Raw genomic sequence first — 21,416 nt, forward strand, 5'->3', positions numbered from 1 at the left:
TAGCATATAGCAGGCACTCAATTAATGAGGAAGGGAGAGAAGGGAGAAAAGGAGGGAGGGAAGGAGTAAGGAAGGAGGGAGGAAAGGAGGGAGGAAGGAAGGAAGGGAGGGAGGGAGGAGCGACCAGGGGCAACTTGTTGCAATTCCTAGGATGCCTCTTCTACCCCTACAGAAATCTAGAGGTGGCTCTGGCTGTTTATGTGTGAGTCACTGGCAACTCCCCAAAGGAGATCAAAGTGACTTTCAAAATGAAATAATGAAAGATTTCACATCAGGTTTCCATCTGTCTCTTGCTAGAAGGCTCCTTGGACTGTCTTGCAGGCCACACTGGCTTGGGTCTCCAAAGTCAGACCAGAGCAAGGGGCCCAAAACTAGACTCTGGCACCTGGAGGCTGCAGCATTCTTAATGTGTGCTCCTGACACAGAGAGGGAACAGCTTGGCGGCTGCCAATGCTAGTGCGGTCAGTGGCCCCTGGAGCTGGGGCAGCCCCTCCAGCCCTGACCCTGGGAGTGCACTCAAGCCCACCTATGGTCACCAGCTCCTTTATCTGGCAGTTGTCGCACACGATGATGAAGGTCTGCTCTGCCTTTCCTAGGCTCTTAGGGCAAAACAAGACCTGGGGGAGAGAAGGGTTGTTCTGTTACCTCCCATTAAAGGGCTTCCACCCTCCCTGCCTCCCACCCTCCTCCTGTCAGACACACACCCCTTTCTTTGCTCTTCACTCTCTGCTCCCCTCCCTGCCGCCTCCCACTTTACTCCTAAGGCCAAGTGTTTGACCCTGGCTCCACCCCAGAGAAAAGCAGGGAGCAAGCTGAAAGGATATGAAGATAAAGTTCACAGAGACCAAAATACAAATGGTCCTTAAATGAATGACAACACATATCCTCATTCATAATAAGAGAAATGTCAATGAAAACCATCCAGAAGAACGGCTTTTTTACCCCTCATTACTGGCAAAGAGCAGAAGGTGAGCTGTCATAAATGCAATGATTTGTTTTCTATTTTTTCCCCAATTCCCCCAACCTCCAGCCCCAGTAACCACCATTATACTCTCTGCTTTTATGAGTTCAATTATTTAAGGTCCAACATATAGGTACAATCATGCAGTATTTGTCTTTCTGTGCTTGGCTTAACATAATATCCTCCAGACTTATCCATGTTGTCACAAACGACAGGATTTCCTTCTTTTGCAAGGCTGTTATTCCATTGTGTACATATACCTCATTTTCTTTATCCTCTATCAATAGACACTTTGGGTGATTCCATAGCTTGCCTATCGTGAATGATGCAATGAACATAGGAGTGTGGATATCTTTTAAATGGTATCTTTTGAGCCCAGGAGTTAGAGGCTGCAGTGAGCAATGATCACATCACTGCACTCCAGCCAGATTTCATTTGTATATATACCCAGTAGTAGGACTGCTGAATCATATGATAGTTCTATTTTTAATTTTTTGAAGGAACTCCATATCATTTTCCATAACGGCTGTACTAATTTACATTCCCATCAACAGTGGGCAACCGTTCCCTTCTCTCCACATCCTCGCCATCACATGCCTTTCATCTTTCTGATAACAGCCATCTAATGGGTGTCAGGTGAGAGCTCACTGTGGTTTTAATTTGCATTTCCCTGATGATTAATTATGTTGAGAATGTTTTCATATACTTGTTGATCGTTTATAGGTCTTCTTTTGAGGAATGTCTATTTGGTCTTTCGCCCATTAGAAAAAGCAGGTTGTTTTCTTGCTATTGAGTTAGGTTCCTTATATATTTTGGGAATTTACCCCTCCTCAGATGTGATAGTATTTTCTCCCATTTCACAGATTGTCTCTTCACTCTGTTGCTTGTTTCCTTTGCTGTGTAGAAGCTTTTTAGTTTGAGGTAATCCCATTTGTCTACTCTTGTTTGCTTTTTTGTTTGCTTGTTTTGTTTTTTGAGACAGGGTCTCACTCTGTCACCCAGGCTGGAGTGCAGTGGTGTGATCGTTTCTCACTGCAGCCTCTAACACCTGAGCTCAAGCGATCCTCCCACTTCAGCTGCCCAAGTAGCTGAGACCACAGGGGCATGCCACCGCACCTGGCTAGTTTTTAAAATTTTTTATAGAGATGGGGTCTCCTTATGTTGCCCAGGCTGGTCTCAAACTCCTGGGCTCAAGCAATCCTCCCACCTCAACCTCCCAAAGTGCGAAGCCACCAAACCTGGCACCTATTTTCACTTTTGTTGCCAGTGCTTTTGAAATCATATACAAAAAATTCATTGCCCAGACCAATGTCATAGAGATTTCCCCCATTTTCTTCTAGTAGTTTTATATTTTCAAGTCTTATATTTAAATCTTTAATCCATTTTATTAATAAGTAAATTTTTGTACACAGTGAGAGATATGGGTCTAGTTTCATTCTGATACATGCAATGATATTTTGTCTTGATTTTCTTCAAAATCATCTAGAAGAGCAGGGTGGGGATTGGCTGAGGGAAATGGAGGGGTAGAGATGTAATAAGATTGGCCAAGAATTGATAATTGCTGAAGATGAGTAATGAATACATGGGTGATCATTGTTCTATTTTTGTGTATGTTTTAATATACAATGTCCATGAACAGTTTCTAAGTTTGATAATATACTGTATTGGCAAAGGCGTAAGGAAACAGACACCCTTACATATTGCTGTTGAAAGTATAACTTGGTACAATCTCTGCATGGTAAGGATTTTGGCAACATGCATTACAATTATGAGGGCACAAAGCCCTGGATCAGCAAATCTACTTTAGGGACTGTATCCTGTGGGTAGACTCATCCTTGGACAGAGTGATGTATGTATAGTTTATACATAATTTGTAGCCAGAGATCAGAAAAAAATCTTTGTGTCCATCAGCAGGACACTGCTGAACTAAATTATGGTCCATTCACACAGTAGGATACTATGCAGTTATTAAAACATATGAGAATGATCTCTAAGATATAGAGTTAAGTAGAAAACACAAGGCAAAGAACAGAGTATAGAGTGGGCAACTTTGTGTGTGAAGACAAAAAAATGGGGAAAAAAACATGTGCAGTTGCTTATTTGGGCATAGACTATCTCTGGAAGGGCATTCAGAAAACTGGCCAGGTGTGGCCTCTGGATGGCTGAGGAACTGGGGTGAAAGGGAGCATTTCACTGTTTACCTATGTGCATCTTCTGTATGTTTTATTTTTATTTATTTATTTTTAGAGACAAGGTTTCACTCTGTTGCCCAGGCTGGAGTACAGTGGCTCAATCACAGTTCACTGTGACCTCAAACTCCTGGCCTCAAGTGATCCTCCTATCTTGACCTCCCAAAGGGCTGAGATTATAGGCATGAGCCACTACACCTGGCTCTTTTGAATTTATTTTTTACTTTAAAAATTGTCGATACAGACAGTATGTCACTATGTTGCCCAGGCTGGTCTTTAACTCCCAGACTCAAGCAGTTCTCTTGCTTTAGCCTCCCAAAGTGCTACGAGTACAGACCTGAGCCACTGCATCCAGCCTCTCTTTTGAATTTTTAATCATGCAAATGTATTTCTTATTTGGAACTATGAATACATTTTAGAACAGATAAAACCCCAAACAATCAATAAACAAAATACGCAAGAAAGGCAAAGAGGAAAGCCTCCCCTGGCTCCCTCGCTGCTCCCCTGAGAGTCCTGCTGCTACCCTCTTCCTTTACTTGGAGATCCCAGGAGGACGGGATGAGGGGGATGTTCAGGGCAGAGCAGCTCCAATTCCTTAATGCTTTGATGAGCCTGTGACAAGGCCTGGACTACACCAAGAGAACAGGGAACCTGGCCTGTGTATGGGCCTTGTGGACCCAACCTGCCCCTCAGCAGCTGATGAGGCCTGACAAAGCCCCTGAACTGGCTCAGTCTCAATCCCAAGAACTAGGTTCTCATCAGGGATTAGATCAGCAGGGACACGAATAAGAGAGCCACATCCTAGGGCTCCAGAATCCACTGGGCGCTTGAAACTGGAAAGCAGCTGATAAGAGGAAGCCCTTCCTGAGAGCATGGCAGTCGAACTCCAACTTGGCTGCACACCAGCATTCCCTGGGGGACTTTAGAAGTCCTGTACCCAGGCCACAGCCCAGTCCAGTGAACTCAGAACCTCAGGGGTGGGGCCTTGGTGTTGTTTCCAGGTCTCTCAGGTGAATGCAAAGTGCAGTTGAGTTTAAGAGCTAATAAGGGCTGCTGGATCTCACTACCTGGTGATATGGCATAGGCCAAATCCACCCCCGAGAAGCCAGACAGTTTTTGCTCCTGAATGTCAGGTGCCTCCCTTGGCAGGCTAGTGTGAAAGGCCGAGCATGTCTGTGGCAGCCCCACACCCAGTCACATGCTGTGGAGCCAGACTCCTAGACCAGGAGTTGGGGAGAGTGGCAGTATGCCACAGCAGGGACAGGAAGCATCACCATTTCTCATGGGCACCTCTAGGGACCAGCAAGCAGGTGTGACCAGCTGAATGGGGGCAGCAAAAGGGGCTAGTTAGGAAAGGAGACATCCATCGCCAGGGGCAGACCGCTGAGAGCTTCTGCAGAGGTTCAGGATGAGGCCTAAGGGAGGTGAGCCTTGCTGACCACACAAACTGGGGATGAAGCAGGAAAGTGAGAACAAAGCCACAATAACCACAATAATCAGGCACCAGATGATAGAGGGGCATGGGGGACGGAAGGCCCAGTAGAGACTGAAGAACCAAGGGAAGATCTTGGAGGCAGCTTGGGCATTGGTGGAGGTGGCTCCCAGACTAAAAGTGTGGACTAGTGAGGCTCAGGTTTGTGATGCAATGCTAGGGCTATCTGCATTTGCTTCGTGAAAATGCTCATAAGACAGTCAAATGACATCTGACATCACCCTACAGAATGCAAGAATATGCGTCTCCCCAGAAGTCACTAAGGCTGGCATATGGGATGGGACTGAACACTTGAGTCATGAAAATGGAGACAAATGCAAGCATGCAAGCAGTTGAGAAAATATATGCCAATGTCTGATTACGTACCTCCACTAATACAGCATGTCCTGGGGCCAGCTCAAACACCGAAGGCAGGATTCCAAAAGGAGGTTGTTCAACAAAGCCGACAGTTGCAATGGCCTTAAAGAAAAGCAGATTACACAACCGTGTGGAAGAAATTGTAAAAGCCAGCATTCAGATTGCAAACTTCTCTCCTTCAAACGTCCATTTTGCAATGTGAAGGAACTTAAGGATCATCTAGTCACGTGGTAATGCAGAAACTGAGGCTTATTCATTCCGCAAGCATTTACTCAGCCATCACCAGGTACCAGGTGAGGTTCTGAAGGTTAAGGAGAGTAAGTCTTAGAACATCTGTGAAGAGCTGACCACTGGCAGGAGGTACAAGGAACACCATCACCAAGAGATTGGGACACAAAGTGACAGGCATGTGAGAAGGTCTCACTCAGGAGGTGAGCTGAGTGGGCGGGCCCTCCCCTGGGCTCCCAAAGCACATTGTCCTTTCCTTACAGTAACACCCTGTGTCTTGGGTACTAGCATATGTGCCTCCAACCCTGACCCACCCCTGGCTACAAGCCCTTAAGTCATGAGAGATGCAGCCCCAGTGCCTACACAAGAAGCCACTTAGCATGCCAGGGACACAAACCCATGCTTACAAGACCCTGGTCAGTAACAGAAAAGGGTGAAATGTCTTTCTTGGAACATCTTGAAATGTCGTCCTCTGGATGTAGCCCTTGTTTTCTGGGTACAAATAAATATCTTTGTTATGAGAAAAATAATGGTGTGAGCATGCTGATGGATTGTGTCAGTGCTGGGATGCTCTTGGGACTGGTGGAGCAGGGCACTCAGGACAAGATACACAGGGCCTGCCCCCAGCCCTGGCCAACAGGCTCACAGTGAATCCCGGCCCTGGCCTGCATATCTTCCAGTTTTTCAAAGGACTGAAAATGTAGAACTTTATGTAAAATTTCTTTTTTTTTTTTTTTTTTTTTTTTTTGAGACAGAGTCTCACTCTGTCACCCAGGCTGGAATGTAGTGGTACGATCTTGGCTCACTGCAAACTCCACCTCCCGGGTTCCAGTGATTCTCCTTCCTCAGCCTCCTGAGTAGCTGGGACTACAGATGCATGCCACCGCACCCAGCTAATTTTTTATTTTTAGTAGAGACAGTGTTTCACCATACTGGTCATGTTGGTCTCGAACTCCTGACCTCAGGTGATCCGCCCAACTCGGCCTCCCAAAGTGCTGGGATTACAGGTGTGAGCCACTGAGCCCAGCCAAATCTCCTTATTTTTAAATGTTGGCTCAAAAAATATTAAGTGCTGTGCCAAATAAATACCAGCAGAATTCGGCCAAAGGGCAGCCAATTTGTAACCTCTGAACTATTCAGTCATTTGCTACAATAAAGAAGGACTGAATGAGTGAATGTAGTCACATTTGAGCCAGGGCTTAAAGGATAAGAGAGGTGATACCGCTTGCCCGGTACAGGTTTTTTTGTTTTTTTTTGTTTGTTTGTTCGTTTTTTGAGACGGAGTCTCGCTCTGTCACCCGGGCTGGAGTGCAGTGGTGCGATCTCAGCTCACTGCAAGCTCTGCCTCCTGGGTTCACGCCATTCTCCTGCCTCAGCCTCCCAAATAGCTGGGACTACAGGCGCGTGCCACCCCACTCGGCTAATTTTTTGTATTTTTTTAGTAGAGACAGGGTTTCACCGTGTTACCCAGGATGGTCTCGATTCCCTGACCTCGTGATCCACCCGCCTCGGCCTCACAAAGTGCTTGGATTACAGGTGTGAGCCACTGCGCCTGGCTGTGGTACAGGTATTACTGATATAACCAGGACTGTAACACTGGTCCCCTTATACATCCATTCTCATTCAGGTTGTGGCAGTTGCATAGAGAGTTTACAACACTCAGCGTTCTGTGTGTTTCCAATCATAGGTATATTCTAGCAAGTTCCTCTGGGGGTTATTTCCTTTGATAGATTTGTAATTTTTCCAGTTAGCAACCTGTGATCACTCACCTTGAAACTTAGTGGTGGCCAGCTTGTTTTGGGAATAATGCAGAACCTGCCAACACTGAAACCCACATTTTTGCAGACAAATCTGGTCATCTTGACTCCCCCAATGAGGCAGTAACCACAGTCCAACACCGGTGACACTGTATCCACAGAAGAATATATGCAAGAGAAACAACAGGTCACTCTAAATGGGCCCTACTGTCATGGTTCTCCTGAGGTCCAGCCAGAGATCAGGACAGCTGGTCCCAGCCCAGTACCCTACGCAGAGAGGATGAGTGGGGACATGTCCTGACCCTGCCCCCACTTGGGCTCTGCCCAGGCTGCTGCTGGCCACATGGCAATAGTGCCATGGGACTCTACTCACTCCTGGCTAGAGCAGCAGAAGTCAGTGCCCATTGTGGATTAATGCTCAGCCAGGGCCATCCAGCATGGCCCTTGAGGACTATGGCAGAAGTAAGGGGGATCACAGTCCCAAATTCCAGCCTATGCCCAGCTGGAGAAGCTTGTCACTGAGGGAGCCCAGCTGAAGCCAGCTTTGCTAAGGACGCCTACCCCTACAGCCGCGAGGACAACACCTGTTAGGACTCCTCAGGGTGCACAGGCACCTATTCCTTGCCCACTGTGGCACAGGTCCTCTCAGGGGTATTCATAAGTCAGCAAAACCTATGGTGGGGTTAGCTGGACTGTTGGCCTCCTCCTCTGCTGTGAGTCAACCTCCACTGAGAAAACCCAAAAGCAAGCAGGATAATCATGACTTGACACTGTGGATAGCTACAGAAGCTACTAGCAGTTTCCTCTGTAGGACCCACGGCCCCCGCCCAAGAGAATCAAGCTGCGTGCTGCTACAAAGGGAACGTGAGAGGCAGGCAGTCCTTATGGGGACTCTCCAACCTTAACTGAATCTGTGGGAAGATACGGTGCACACTCACATGTCAGCACGGGGGGTGGCCTCCGGGCCTGCAGGGGGATCAGAAGCGTGTGAGCTGACTGGGTCTCCACTAAAATAAAATCATCAAAATCCCCAAGGCAGTCAGGAAAAAACTGGACAATGTACTGGCAGGTCATTCCAGGAGCCACCATTCCACCTTTTCCTGGGAACATCCCTGTGCATGACAAAAGTGACAAGTGAGGATCCAGGCAGCAGCCAGCCACCAGGGCTTGAGCTCAGCTGGTACAGACCCCAGCCGCGACCCGGGCTGGCTCTGTAAGTGCCTTCTGGGCCAAAGCATTTGCTGACGGCAGGATAAGGGCATGCGACGGGAGCAGGCTGAAAGGGTGACAACTCCAGGTAAGCACGCCAGAGCCTGGGGGGAGATGACCCTATCCATCCGGAAAGGTCAGGCGGGGCCATGCCTGGCCCTATGGCTTAGAATTTCTATGGTGGGCAGCAGATAAACTTTTGAGATTTCTGAACAGGGGTGACATGATCAGAGTTGTTCTTGAGACAAACACTGTGACACTAAAGTAGGAAGGCTGACTGGGGGCTGCTGCTGGCACTTAAGTGAGGAGTGGAGAGGGCCTGACTGAGGAGAGTGGCAGCACAAGGAGTGGGGAGATGGCAGCACCAGTGCCTGTGTGGAGGCGGTCAGGAGAATGGAGCTGTCAAGGCTCTGAGGACGCATTGCTGGTGGAGCATGAGGGGCCCTCAGGGACTGCTGATGGGGGGAGTCTGGAGCTGGGCTCTGGACTCAGGGCGGGAGTCAGCAACTGGTGGCAAGCTCAGCAAGTGACTTTGAGGCAATCTACACTACTACTGCTACTGCTACTACTACTACCACCACCACCACCACCACTACTACTACTACTATTACCACCACCACCACTACTACGACTACCACTATTACTACCATCATTACTACCACCACTACTACTACTACCACTATTACTACCATCATTACTACCACCACTACTACTACTACCACTACTACTAATACCACCACTACTACTACCACTACGATTACTGAACTTACTGATACTGAACTTACCCAGTCCTAGAGCAAAGTATGGCGTGGAAGGTGGGAGGACTCGCAGGTAGCGACTGGTCGTGGTGGTGTTCTGCAGCGCGATTACCATCTGTTGAAAGGTAAGATGATCTATTTTAGACACCAACACTTATGGACGAAATGATACAATGTTCAGGATTGACTCTAATATGGAAAGGGGGAAGAAGTAGAAATGAAATGGGCTTGGCCACATGTTGGTAATGGTCGAAGCTGGCTGAGGGGTACATGGGGATTCATTACGCCATCCTATGTACTTTTGTTTGTTTTGGGAAGTTTCCATAGTAAAAAATAAAATACAGGCCAGGTGCGGTGGCTCACGCCTGTAATCCCAGCACTTTGGGAGGCTGGGGCAAGTGGATCACCTAAGGTCAGAAGTTTGAGACCTGCCTGGACAACGTGAAGAGACTCTGTCTCCACACACACACAAAAAATTAGTCTAAAATTTTAAAAATAAATAAATAAAATGCAAGGTAAAAATGAAGGCAGGAATAGATCTGACCTATTGTTTAAAATAACAACTAATATTTATGAGCATCTGCTCTGTGCCTCCTCAACCTCACAACAACCAGGAAATGTGGGAACTGTTTCTATCTCACGGCTGAAGAACCTGGAGTTCAAAGAGGCACCAGTGAGGTTTGAGCCTAGGATATCTGGTTCCAAAGTTTTGCTCACCTCCCCTCTTACTTACTGTCTTCCTCACCACGTGTCTCTTTGAACCATTCTTCCCATGGACACGAAGGGTGTCATGGCACCTCTATGTCAGGATGTAATTGGGCCTCTTATGTAACCCATTCACCCCTTTAAACCCCACTTTCTTTTCTCCCACCCCAGATTGGGAGACCACCAAGAGCAAGGTCTAGACCTAACCCTCCAGCGGCACCCAACACATTGTGTAGCACAGCAATACAAGTACACTGTTGCGGGAAGTCAGGGACCCTGAATGGAGGCACTGGCTGAAGCCGCACCAGAAGAACATAAATTGTGAAGATTTCATGGACTCTTATCACTTCCCCATTCAATACCCTTGTGTTTTCCTATGCCTGTCTTTACTTTAATCTCTTAATCCCATCATCTTCTTTGTAAGCTGAGGAGGAGGAATGTCACCTCAGGACCCTGTGATTGTATCAACTGCACAAATTGTTTGTAGAGCATGTGTGTTTGAACAATATGAAATCTGGGCATCTTAAAAAAAGAACAGGATAACAGCGATGTTCAGGTAACAAGAGAGGTAACTTTGAACTGGCCACCGGTGAGCCAGATGGAACAGAGCTATATTTCTCCTCTTTCATAAGCAAATAGGAGAAATATCGCTGAATTCTTTTTCTCAGCCAGGAATATCCATGAGAAAGAGAATGCGCCCTGAAGGTAGGCTTATAGACGGCCCCTTTTAAGGCGTCCAGTCTTTGATGGTCGAAGCCGAAGGGATGAAATAAGCCCTGTCTCCTGTAGTGCTCCCAGGCTTATTAGGACGAGGAAAATTCCCACCTAATTCTGGTCAGACAGGTTATCTGCTCTCAAACCCTGTTTCCTGATAAGATGTTATCAACGACAATGCGTGCTGAAACTTCATTAGCAATTTTAATTTCACCTCATCTGGTGGTCCTGTGATCTCGCCCTGCCTCCACTTGCTTTGTGATATTTTATTACTTTGTGAAGTATGTGATCTCTGTGACCCATATCCTATTCATGCACTCCCTCCCCTTTTGAAAATCACTAATAAACCTTGCTGGTTTTACGGCTGGGGGAACATCACGGATCCCGCCAACATGTGATGTCTCCCCAGGACACCCAACTTTAAATTTCTCTCTCTTGTGCTCTTTCCCTTTATTTTTCAACTCAGTCAAGACATTTAGGAAATAGAAAAGAACCCACGTTAAACATCGGGAGTGGGTTCTCCCAATAATACACATCTTTTGTTAATGTTTTGTGACATGTTACACTAGAAAACAATGTATAAATTATAACATGACAGAAGCCACGTTTCCATCACCCAGCTTAAGAAATAAAGCATTACAGATAAAGTTGAAATCCTCTACCAGCGCCCCCCACCAGATAAAAATCGACACAAATATGAAGTATGTCTTCGTATTTTTATTTATAGGTTTGTATTCCTAAATCAGCATTTACATCAATTTTTGGCCAACACTACATATTACACCAATCCACCTGTGAAACAGCTGGTGGGAACTAGGGTGTGAGCACCATGGGATGGTATCGTCACAATGACCAAGGCTTTCACTAGTGGTCAACTGAAATGAGGAGCAGGTGGAAGGCCAGGCAGTGAAACATGGTAGCTGTGGTGGCTGCAAGGTTTGGGACAGTGATCATTATAAGGACTGTGGCACGGGCTGGCTTTCCTTAACAGCTCTGGAAGTTTTGGAGGAAAAAAAATAATAGGCTTAGGAAAGCCAACTGCCAACTCAAGGCCTGCTGTGAAGACATTCCTTGCATTCCTGGGTTTCAAAGAATTGACTCTGTGTGTGTGTGTGTGTGTGTGTGTGTGTGTGTGTGTGTGTGTGTGTGTGTTGTTCCTTACTGTTTGGTTTGGTTTGCTGTTTTTTACCTAGTATTTCTGCACCTATGTTCTTAAGTAAGACTGTTATATGTTTTTATTTGGTGTCAAGGTAATTAGGCTTATTATAGGCTTATTACCTAATAACGATGGTACATTCCCACTTTTTCTAGTCTCTGAAACAGTTTCATAAATAGAGAATAGCTTGAATGCTTCATAGTCTGTACCCGCAAAATGATCTGGGCCTGGTGTTTCTTTTTGTGGAAAGTTTTTTGTTTTTTTAAAGTTGTTTTCTTCTAAGTTGGACAGCCACATGGTTTAAAGAGTCAGAGTTCGACAAGGTTTTGAAAATAGAAATACCGCCCTCTTCCCCGGCCCCACCCTGCCATTTCCCACTCCCCAAAGATAAACACTTTTTCCTCCTTTAGCTGATTATTTTGGTATTTATTTCCATGTCTCCAAATAGTATACTACTTTTGTTCAGTTTTAGGTATTAGTTATGGAGGGAGGATATGGATAGTCTCTCTTCCCTCTCCCATATCTGACTCACCATATGACACGCCCTTCCTATCCCCCATCTTTCCAATCTAGTTCTATCATACTACTGGTTAGATTAGTAATTCATGTTATATTCAAGTTACTAAGTAATGCTATTCACAGTTGAGCACGAGGTCATTCCTTTCCCTGCCTTGTACAATTTTTGGTTTTCCTGGAGTAAATAATCAACTAATTATTTTGTTTGCTTTGTACTTACCAATAATTCAATCCTTCTCCACCACCCTACGAATATCTCCCCCAAATATCCAGATGTATCAGGGACTCTTCCCAACGTCATCTCCATAAATCAACCTCTCCTAGAGCCTTCTGGCCTCTTCTAATCTGGGCTAGTTGTCCACTACACCTACTGCTATCATATAGGATAACTTCTGTAGCAGTTTTAAGACACATCCATAAGTTCTTTGACACTGTTCTCATTAGAGATGAAGTCTAGGCTGGACACTGGCTCACACCTGTAATCCTAGCACTTTAGGAGGCTGAGGCAGGTGGATTGCTTGAGCTCAGGAGTTTGAGACCACCTGGGCAACACAGCAAAAACCCTTCTGTACAAAATATACAAAAATTAGCCAGGTGTGGTGGCATGCACCTGTAGCCCCAGCTTCTCGGGAGGCTGAGTTGGGAGGAGTTGCTTGAGCCCAGGAGGCAGAGGTTGCAGTGAGCCAAGATCATGCCACTGCACTCCAGCCTGGGTAACAGCCAGACCTTATTTCAAAAAAAAAAAAAGGTTTAAAAAAAAAGAGATGAATTCTACATATCTTCCCTTGAATCTGGACCAACCTTACTGATTTGTTTGTAATCTATGGCGTGCAAAGAATGTAGTGCTGTGCAACTTACAAAATTAGGTCATAAAATGTGATGCAATCTCCTTCTTGCTTGCTAGGATACTCATTTAGAAGTGCAGATCCTTGGCCAGGTACAATGGCTCACACCTGTAATCCCAGGACTTTGGGAGCCCGAGGCAGGTGAATCATCTGAAGTCAGGAGTTCAACACCAGCCTGGGCAACATGGCAAAACCCTCTCTCTACCAAAAATATAAAAAATTAGCCAGGTGTGGTGGTGCGTACCTGTAATCCCAGCTACTCGGGAGGCTGAAATGGGAGAATTGCTTGAACCCAAGACGCAGAGGTTGCAGTGAGCCAAGATCCTGCAACTGTACTCCAGCCTGGGCAACAGAGCAAGATTCTATCTTGGGAAGAAAAAAAAAAAAAAAAGTGCAGATACTCACTTGCATGTCATGTAAAAGTCTGATTAACCTGAGATTGCCACACTATAAGGAAGCCCAGCCCACACAGAGAAGCTATGTGGTGTAGACAGATGTTCTGGTAGATAGCCTCAGCAGTCTATCTACAACAGCATCAGCAGCATCAACCCCAACTTTTATGTCACTCCTAAGCACTGACTCTCTCCAGCAATGGCCTCAGATATTGTGGAACAAGCCATTCCCATTGTGCTCTGTCTGAATTTTTCACCCAAGGAATTTGTAAACATGATAAAATGATTGTTTTAAGTTGCTGAGCTTTGGGAAATTTTGCTTTGCAGCAATATTAACTGCAAAATCTCTTAAGAGTTATTAACCTGGAGATTTCCTTCACCTCTCCCCTATGTTGGATCTCTTGGTACCACATTCCATGCCTTTCTCTTCTTTGGTTTCCTCATTTCTATTAGAGAAGAATGTTCCCTGGGAGGCTCCTGAGAAAGGGTACATGGGACATAAATTTTTAAGGACTGAAAATCTGTAATGTTTTTATCCTTACACTTTATAGTTTATCTGGGTAAATAACTGTTATGAACATCAAAGGGATGAGAAGTAGGCAAAGATCAGAGGAAAGACTGTTCCATGGCAGTCTATGTCTACCTCATCTACAGCCTCAGGATCTCCAGGCTCTGAGCACAGGCTTCCACAGCAGGCATCTGCAAGCCCTGAAGAAGAATATCTCCCATATGTCCATGAGCAGCTCTACCTTTTCCCTATTCTACTCCCTGACATGATTTTAGCTCCCTTCCTCTGGGTGTTCGCCAGCTCCTACAACTGTCCTTAAAATGTGATGGCCAGACACAGAAGTCCCAGACACAGAAGTGCAAAAGACAACACATTACTGTTAAGTCCATGGAGTAAGCAAAATGCTTCCTCAATGTTCAGCATGTAGAGCTACCATATTGGTCTGCTTTTTGCCATGAGTGGTTGAGACATTCCTAAAGAATTATGGATATGCAAGTGTTCTTTAAATTGTAAAGTGCAATCCGTGTGTGTGTGAAGAGATTGTTATCATTAGGCCTAGTTGTCTTTGCACCTGGTGAGCAGAGTTGGCGACTGCTAAGCTTGGTCTCGACCTGATTCCCCAAGATGGTGGGAGGCTTTTAAAAGAAAGAAACTGGGAAAAAGGAACGCAGAAAGTCTCTGCTCTTGCAGGCATTATTGGATATACTGTTAAGACGTAGAGGACAGTAAGAAGGAAAGGGGGTTCAAATATGTATACGTATTTGCTTATGGCTCAAAAAGAAACAATGGAAGAACACAAACTAATAGAAATAGTTACCTATAGATATCAGGAGAGTATAAGAAAGAGGAGGAGATAGGAATCAAAGTTAGAGGGAAAGTTTTGTTTCTGTTTTTTAAATGGAAAATCAAGCTAATAAATGTAAATGGAATAATAAAATTAGAAATTACCATTTTGTAAGCCCTTTGGCAGTCATCTAGGCTGTTAACTATTAAGTGCAAGTTTGATAAGAACTTTATAGGGAATGAATCAGACTTTCAACACCTGATGCCATTCATAACTGACCATGGGAAACCCAGATCCCACACGTCCTCCTAATGGAATGCAGTAAGAAATACACAGTACCACCAAATAAGTATTCTTGTCAAAAAAGAGGAAAAGGGGAACTTGAATCTCATCAAATCTCTATATATAATGACCAGTTTGTGCAAAATACGGAAGATAAAAGAACACGTTTACTGTCACCACAATAATGCAATTAGCCAAATCCAGGGTGTATGGAATTGCAGTTTCTTCAACAAATAAATGGCATTTTTAAAAAGCAAGAGGTGGGAGAGGAATTATTATCAACTAAAGGAGAATTAAGAGATGCTTTAATCAAATGCAATGTTCAGATTTCTGATGCAAAGAAACCAAATATAAATTGACTTTTTTTTAAAACAAATGAAGATCAGACATAGATGGGTATTAGTTGATATTAAGGAATCATTATTAATATGGCTGGGGGTGACAGTGGTACTACGGTTACTTTCTAAAATGCTTATCTGTTAGAGATACTAATTGATGTATTAACTGAAGAATGACGTGATATATTTTCCTTACATGACTCCAGCACATACATGTGCATATAGACGCACACATGAAGAGGTTGTAGGAGTAATAGATAAAACCACATTGGCAAAATGTAGATAACTGTTGAAGCTGTATGTTGGGCACATGAGGAGTAGTTATAGTCTTTTCCCTAGTTTTGTGTACAGTTGAAAATTTCCATAATAAAGACTTTTTAAAAATAAGAAAGCAGATGGGGTGGGAGCTGTAAAGAAATAAGATGTCTACCTCATAAACTGGACCAATTTCATAATCTGTGAAAAACCCAATTGGTGGCTTAGCTAGAAACACTGGAGTATCAGCACAACTGTGGGATGAGAAAAGAGGGGAGAAGGCTATTAGTTTCATCCATACAATGAAATAGTAGGCAGTGACTGATTAATGTAAAAATAAATACATAAAGGTCATCAAAGAGATTCACAATATGCCATTTGTTGGGGTTTTCTTAGATCTTATTGTTAATGCAGGTTATAAAATAATTTTACAGTATGATCCAATCTTTATGAAGACATATTTCATTTTCAATATGCACAGGAAAAACTCTACATGTTTAAACACTAATAGGTAACTGGGTTTTTAATGTAGGTATCTCAAATATTTGTCTTCTCTAATCTTTTCCTCTCCTCTCCTCTCCTCTCCTCTCCTCTCCTCTCCTCTCCTCTCTCCTCTTCTCTTCTCTTCCTGACAGGGTCTCACTCTGTCACCTAGGCTAGAGTACAGTGGCACAATCCTGGCTCACTGCAGCCTCTACATCCCTGTGCTCAGGTGATCCTCCCACTTCTGCCTCCCAAGTGGCTGGGATCACAGGTGCATGCCACCACACCCAGCTAGTTTTTGTATCTAATTTTTCTTAATAAAAAAAATTAGAGGTCTAATAAAGAAATGTTAATAGTTTTAGGCTTATTAAAATTATGAACCCATGAAGCAACTCATTACTTTCATAAGGACAATTACTTATATATAGGCAAAGGCACTTTTAAAGAAAAATCACAGTTTACACTAATTATTTATAATTAATCAAATTTCAAATGCTGTTATTATTCAAGACCTATGCCTCTAATGGGATTGCTTCCATTTGACCCAGATTGCTCCAATGTAAATAAAAGGCCAACACTCACCCCTATTTCTCAAGACTCCTGGCAGGTCAGAAAAGCATAAACCCAGGACTCTGGAGAAGGTCCAAAGGCCACACCAGTAGGTGACCCTACAGCCCTGCTCTGTTCTGATACTGCTACTCTGCCTCGAAAGTCTAGGGACCTCTACAGCCAGACCAAACAGAGGACCATCTAGGTTAACTCTAAAGGGTCAGATTTTCTGAGAGTTCAAGTCAGGGAAAGGCATACCTCTGTTCTGGCTCTGTACTCTGGAATTCTCCTATCCGTGCTGGCTTCTTTGGAGGAAAAACAAGAGACTTGCCTCCATATGGAGTGTTAGGAGGAAAAAAACGGGGGTTTTTTAGGAAGTGGTTCCGACTCTCCATTCTGGCAAGCAGAAGTCGGTCTAGTTCTCTCTGTGGCACACGTAAGTGGTTCATCCAGTTTTTATTCTTTGGTTGACTTGCTTTCTTTGAAACATACAAAAGCATAGAGTCAATGACAGGCAAAGGAACTGTGCATGTTGACATCTTGACCAATTGCATGACCCATAGATGGCCAACAGAAGCTCTACTCTATTTCGTGATGGATTCATCACAGCTTCTCATGTCATCTGAATGCCTCCCCCTTCATTGCCTCTCTGTCCCCCCAAACACTGCTGTGCACAGGCTTCCAAACTGACCTTGAGAGGTTCTCTGGTCCTTTGTTTGGCCTTAGGAGTTAAACTCCATGTCAGGCTGTCCACAGTGTGGTCTAACTCATCTTCGAACTCAGCAAGCTTCTTCCTGCATGAATCTTCAAGCTTCTTGTTTAGCTCTTTTTTTGGGACGGAACGCTTCTCACAGCTAAATGTCAGTTTGGAACATCCAGGTAGGGAGATGCCTACAGCATCAAGGGAACAAATTGAATTACTGTAGCAAGGTGAGGAGGTGGGCATTCCTAAGATGCCCAAATAAAACCACCAAAGCCACAGTTAGCTTGATCTTTCTCTAAACTTTCACATTTACCACACTAGCTATAATTGCTCTTCAACATATAAATTACTCCTGGAACTTATTCTATGTATTCGAAATGGCCGGGCATGGTGGCTCACACCTATCATCCCAGCACTTTGGGAGGCCAAGGTGGGAGCATCACTTGAGCCCAGGAGTTGACACCAGACTTGGCAACACAGTGAGAGTGAGACCCCATCTCTACCAAAAATAAATTGAAAAATGTGCTGAGTGTGGTAGTGCATGCCTGTGGCCCCACATGCTCAGGAGGCTGAGTGGGGAGAATTACTTCAGCCCAGGAGGCCAAGGCTGCAGTGAGTTATGGTTGTGTTCTGCACTCCAGCCTGGGCAACAAAGCAAGACTCGGTCTCAAAAACAAACAAACAAACAAACAACAACAAAAGTTAGGACTAGAGTGTTAGAATATTTTCTGACATGGTCAAAGAACATGAGTAGACCACTGTCACACACATATGCATGTACACACACCCCACACATGAGCACGCTTTCTGAAGAGCTCACATGTATACACACCCCATACACGAGCTTTCCGAAGAGCCCACAGAAGGAATGAAAGTTTGTATGAGCTTTTTACACCCTTAAGATCATCCCCCGTCCCCTGGCTGAGCGCAGCGGCTCATTCCTGTAATCCTGGCAATTTGGGAGGCTGAGGCAGGTGGATCACTTGAGGTCAGGAGTTCAAAACCAGCCTGGCCAACATGGTGAAACCCTGTCTCTACTAAAAATACAAAAAAATTATCCAGGCATGATGGAGGGCACCTGTAATCCCAGTTACTCAGGAGGCTGAGTCTGAGGCAGGAGAATTGCTTGAACCCAGAAGGCAGAGGTTGCAGTAGATCACGCCACTGTACTGAAGCCTGGGTGACAGAGCAAGACTCCATCTCAAGACAAAAGAGAAAAGAAAAAAAAATCCCCCCCAAAGGTTAAATGAGAACATTCATTGCTAGCAAGAATGCAATCAAATGGATACCATCATAAATCTCTTAGCACAATGCCTGGTTACTTCTCAATACGTGTTAGCCCTATTCTTATTGACCTGCATAAGATAGTGAGTTTCCAACTAACTTTAAAATACTAAGTGGCGGCCAGGCACAGTGGCTCACGCCTATAACCCAGCACTTTGGGAGGCCGAGGCAGGTGGATTACCTGAGGTCAGGAGTTTGAGACCAGCCTGACCAGTATGGAGAAACCCCATCTCTACTAAAAATACACAATTAGCTGGGCACAGTGGTGCATGCCTGCAATCCCAGCTACTTGGGAGGCTGAGGCAGGAGAATCACTTGAACCTGGGAGACGGAGGTTGCGGTGAGCCAAGATCATGCCGTTGCACTCCAGCCTGGGTGACAAAAGAGAAACTCTGCCTCAAAAAAAAAAAAAAAAAAAAGAAACTAAGTGGCTTAGTACTCCATGACACTTGATTCTGCTACCTCTTTCTTGCCTTACTTCCCTATGCAGCTCAGACCATCAGTGGAACTCTCCCCAGGAGCACCCTTAATTTTCTAGATCTCAATTCTCCCACCCCAAACACCTTCTCAGCCCCAGAAAATCAAACAGTCCCTCAACCGGAGCTGTGGGAGAGCTTGTCTTCTGAGCCCAGCATGCTAGGCAATCCTGATATCTGTCCACAGAATCCACATAGGGACTTCTCCCTATCCACGTGGGGACTCTTCCAAAAGTCTAACTCCCTGCTTAAGCCCACATCACAGCCTCCCACCCCACTCATTCTCAGAATATCTTGCCTCCCATATCACAGGAAACTGGCCCAATGTCACGTACATGTACATACCCTCTCTGCCTCTCTCCCTAGCCTTCCCTATATTCTGAGAGGATGAGAAGCTGCACTCTTCATGCATGGGAAAACCCATAGGTCCATGTTCCAACTCATCAGGAACATGCTCTCTTTGCTTATCTATGTCTTCAGTTTTTCCTTCTCTTGGTTTTTCTTTTTCTTTTTATTTTTTTTTGAGACGGAGTCTCGCTCTGCCGCCCAGGCTGGAGTGCAGTGGCCGGATCTCAGCTCACTGCAAGCTCCGCCTCCTGGGTTCACGCCATTCTCCTGCCTCAGCCTCCCAAGTAGCTGGGACTACAGGTGCCCGCCACCTCGCCCGGCTAGTTTTTTTGTATTTTTTAGTAGAGACGGGTTTCACCGTGTTAGCCAGGATGGTCTCGATCTCCTGACCTCATGATCCGCCCGTCTCGGCCTCCCAAAGTGCTGGGATTACAGGCTTGAGCCACCGCGCCCGGCCTCTCTTGGTTTTTCAACTACAACTCCAAACATTTACATAACTCTTGGTGTTGGGCAGCAGATGTGGGCATCATAGTCCACATGGAGAAGACTGGGCTTCAGTCATACAGGCTGGGGAGCACTAGTGAGAAACTGGCATGCTCAGATGCTCAGATTTGACTTTCCCAACAGTCACCATCGAAATTAAAGAAAAGGGGGAAAAAACCTCTGAGCAAGGAAATGGCAGCAGAGGTGGCCAGTGTGGCCCTGCTACTGCAGAACTTCCCCCAAATGATATCAGAGGTGCTAAGAGCACAGAAGCATTACCTTTAGGTGCAGGGTGAAACGGCACTGTATCGGTGTAGTAATCTTCTGGGGAGATCAAACGATGTTTCCGTAGCAACTCGCTGTCTATACACCATCTGAAGACACTCTTCACTTCATAGAAGGGAAGGGGAGAACAAGGTGTTTCCAGACAGACTGACCTTGAAGAACCCACACCCAAACTTTCTTCATCCTCCAAGTCTAAACTATCTAACAAAATTCCTTCTCAGAACCCTGTGGGAATGTTGAGATTTAAGAAGCTAATCAAGTATCTATCAGCCACTTACAAGAGGCCAACCACTGGGCAAAGCTGTGTTGTATTATCTGAGCTAAAATACTGTTGCAGAGAAGTCTACAAGAAAACAGGATTATGAGAAATACGGTAGATTGAATAAATGGTCCCAATTCTTCATTCCTGTCTGTATCCAGGCCCTTGACTGTGTGACTCTGCAGTGCCTGCTACTAGAGATAGTGCACTTCTTCACCCCTGACTGTGGCCATGTGACGTGCTTTGGCCAATGAGATGTTGGCAAAGAATTGAAATGCACTTGTGCAGCTGAGCCTTCCCTCTAGTGGCTTTGCCATCATTGTGACAAGAGCTTCCCTGTCCCTTCATCTTAGACCCCAGAGGGAATCCAGAGCAGACCTGAGCCTGACCTACACAAGGAGACACGCCTAGCTGGACCCACAGCTTAGAGCCAGTCTAGCCAGCCAAGCCCAGCCAGCTCGGCCAATTCCCCACTGACCTGCAGACACAGGAGAGAGAAAATCTCAAGAGAGGGAAGGTGATAATTAACGTCTATGGGTGATGAGCCCAGAAACAGTAGCTTTTTATAACATATTTTTATAACATATAAGTAACATTATTTATAAGTATTCCAAATACTTATTAAAACTAGCAATGGCTACCTTTGGCAAGTGGACTGAGGTTGGAGAGGTGAGGTGGAAAAGGCTTTTTTAAAAATAGACTTTATTTATTTATTTATTTATTTATTTATTTATTTATTTATTTTGAGACGGAGTCTTGCTCTGTAGCCCGGGCTGGACTGCAGTGGCCGGATCTCAGCTCACTGCAAGCTCCGCCTCCCGGGTTTACGCCATTCTCCTGCCTCAGCCTCCCGAGTAGCTGGGACTACAGGCGCCCGCCACCTCGCCCGGCTAGTTTTTTGTATTTTTAGTAGAGACGGGGTTTCACCGTGTTAGCCAGGATGGTCTCGATCTCCTGACCTCGTGATCCGCCCGTCTCGGCCTCCCAAAGTGCTGGGACTTTATTTTTTAGACCAGTTGTAGGTTTGCAGCAAAATTGAGAGGAAGGTGCAAAAATTCCCCATATACCTCATGTATGCACAACGTTCCCCGTTATCAACA

At 45.2% G+C, this 21,416-nt stretch overlaps 1 protein-coding gene across 1 annotated transcript in view; it reads right to left on the reverse strand.

The window, feature by feature from the left end:
* The window catches only part of DLEC1 (DLEC1 cilia and flagella associated protein), a 67,797-nt gene that overhangs the window by 29,148 nt on the left and 17,233 nt on the right, over positions 1–21,416 (reverse strand). Inside the window, exons 3-11 of the mRNA XM_007971759.3 lie at positions 20,052–20,162; positions 17,170–17,369; positions 16,737–16,957; positions 15,622–15,700; positions 8,979–9,066; positions 7,923–8,096; positions 6,997–7,133; positions 5,009–5,101; positions 527–617 (exon numbers count right to left, since the gene is read on the reverse strand). Coding sequence (XP_007969950.3) covers positions 527–617; positions 5,009–5,101; positions 6,997–7,133; positions 7,923–8,096; positions 8,979–9,066; positions 15,622–15,700; positions 16,737–16,957; positions 17,170–17,369; positions 20,052–20,162 — 1,194 coding nt within the window. The remainder of the gene's footprint in view (positions 1–526; positions 618–5,008; positions 5,102–6,996; positions 7,134–7,922; positions 8,097–8,978; positions 9,067–15,621; positions 15,701–16,736; positions 16,958–17,169; positions 17,370–20,051; positions 20,163–21,416) is intronic.

Source organism: Chlorocebus sabaeus, chromosome 15 (genome assembly GCF_047675955.1).
Source record: "Chlorocebus sabaeus isolate Y175 chromosome 15, mChlSab1.0.hap1, whole genome shotgun sequence".
In the NCBI taxonomy this organism is placed as follows: Eukaryota; Metazoa; Chordata; class Mammalia; order Primates; family Cercopithecidae; genus Chlorocebus; species Chlorocebus sabaeus.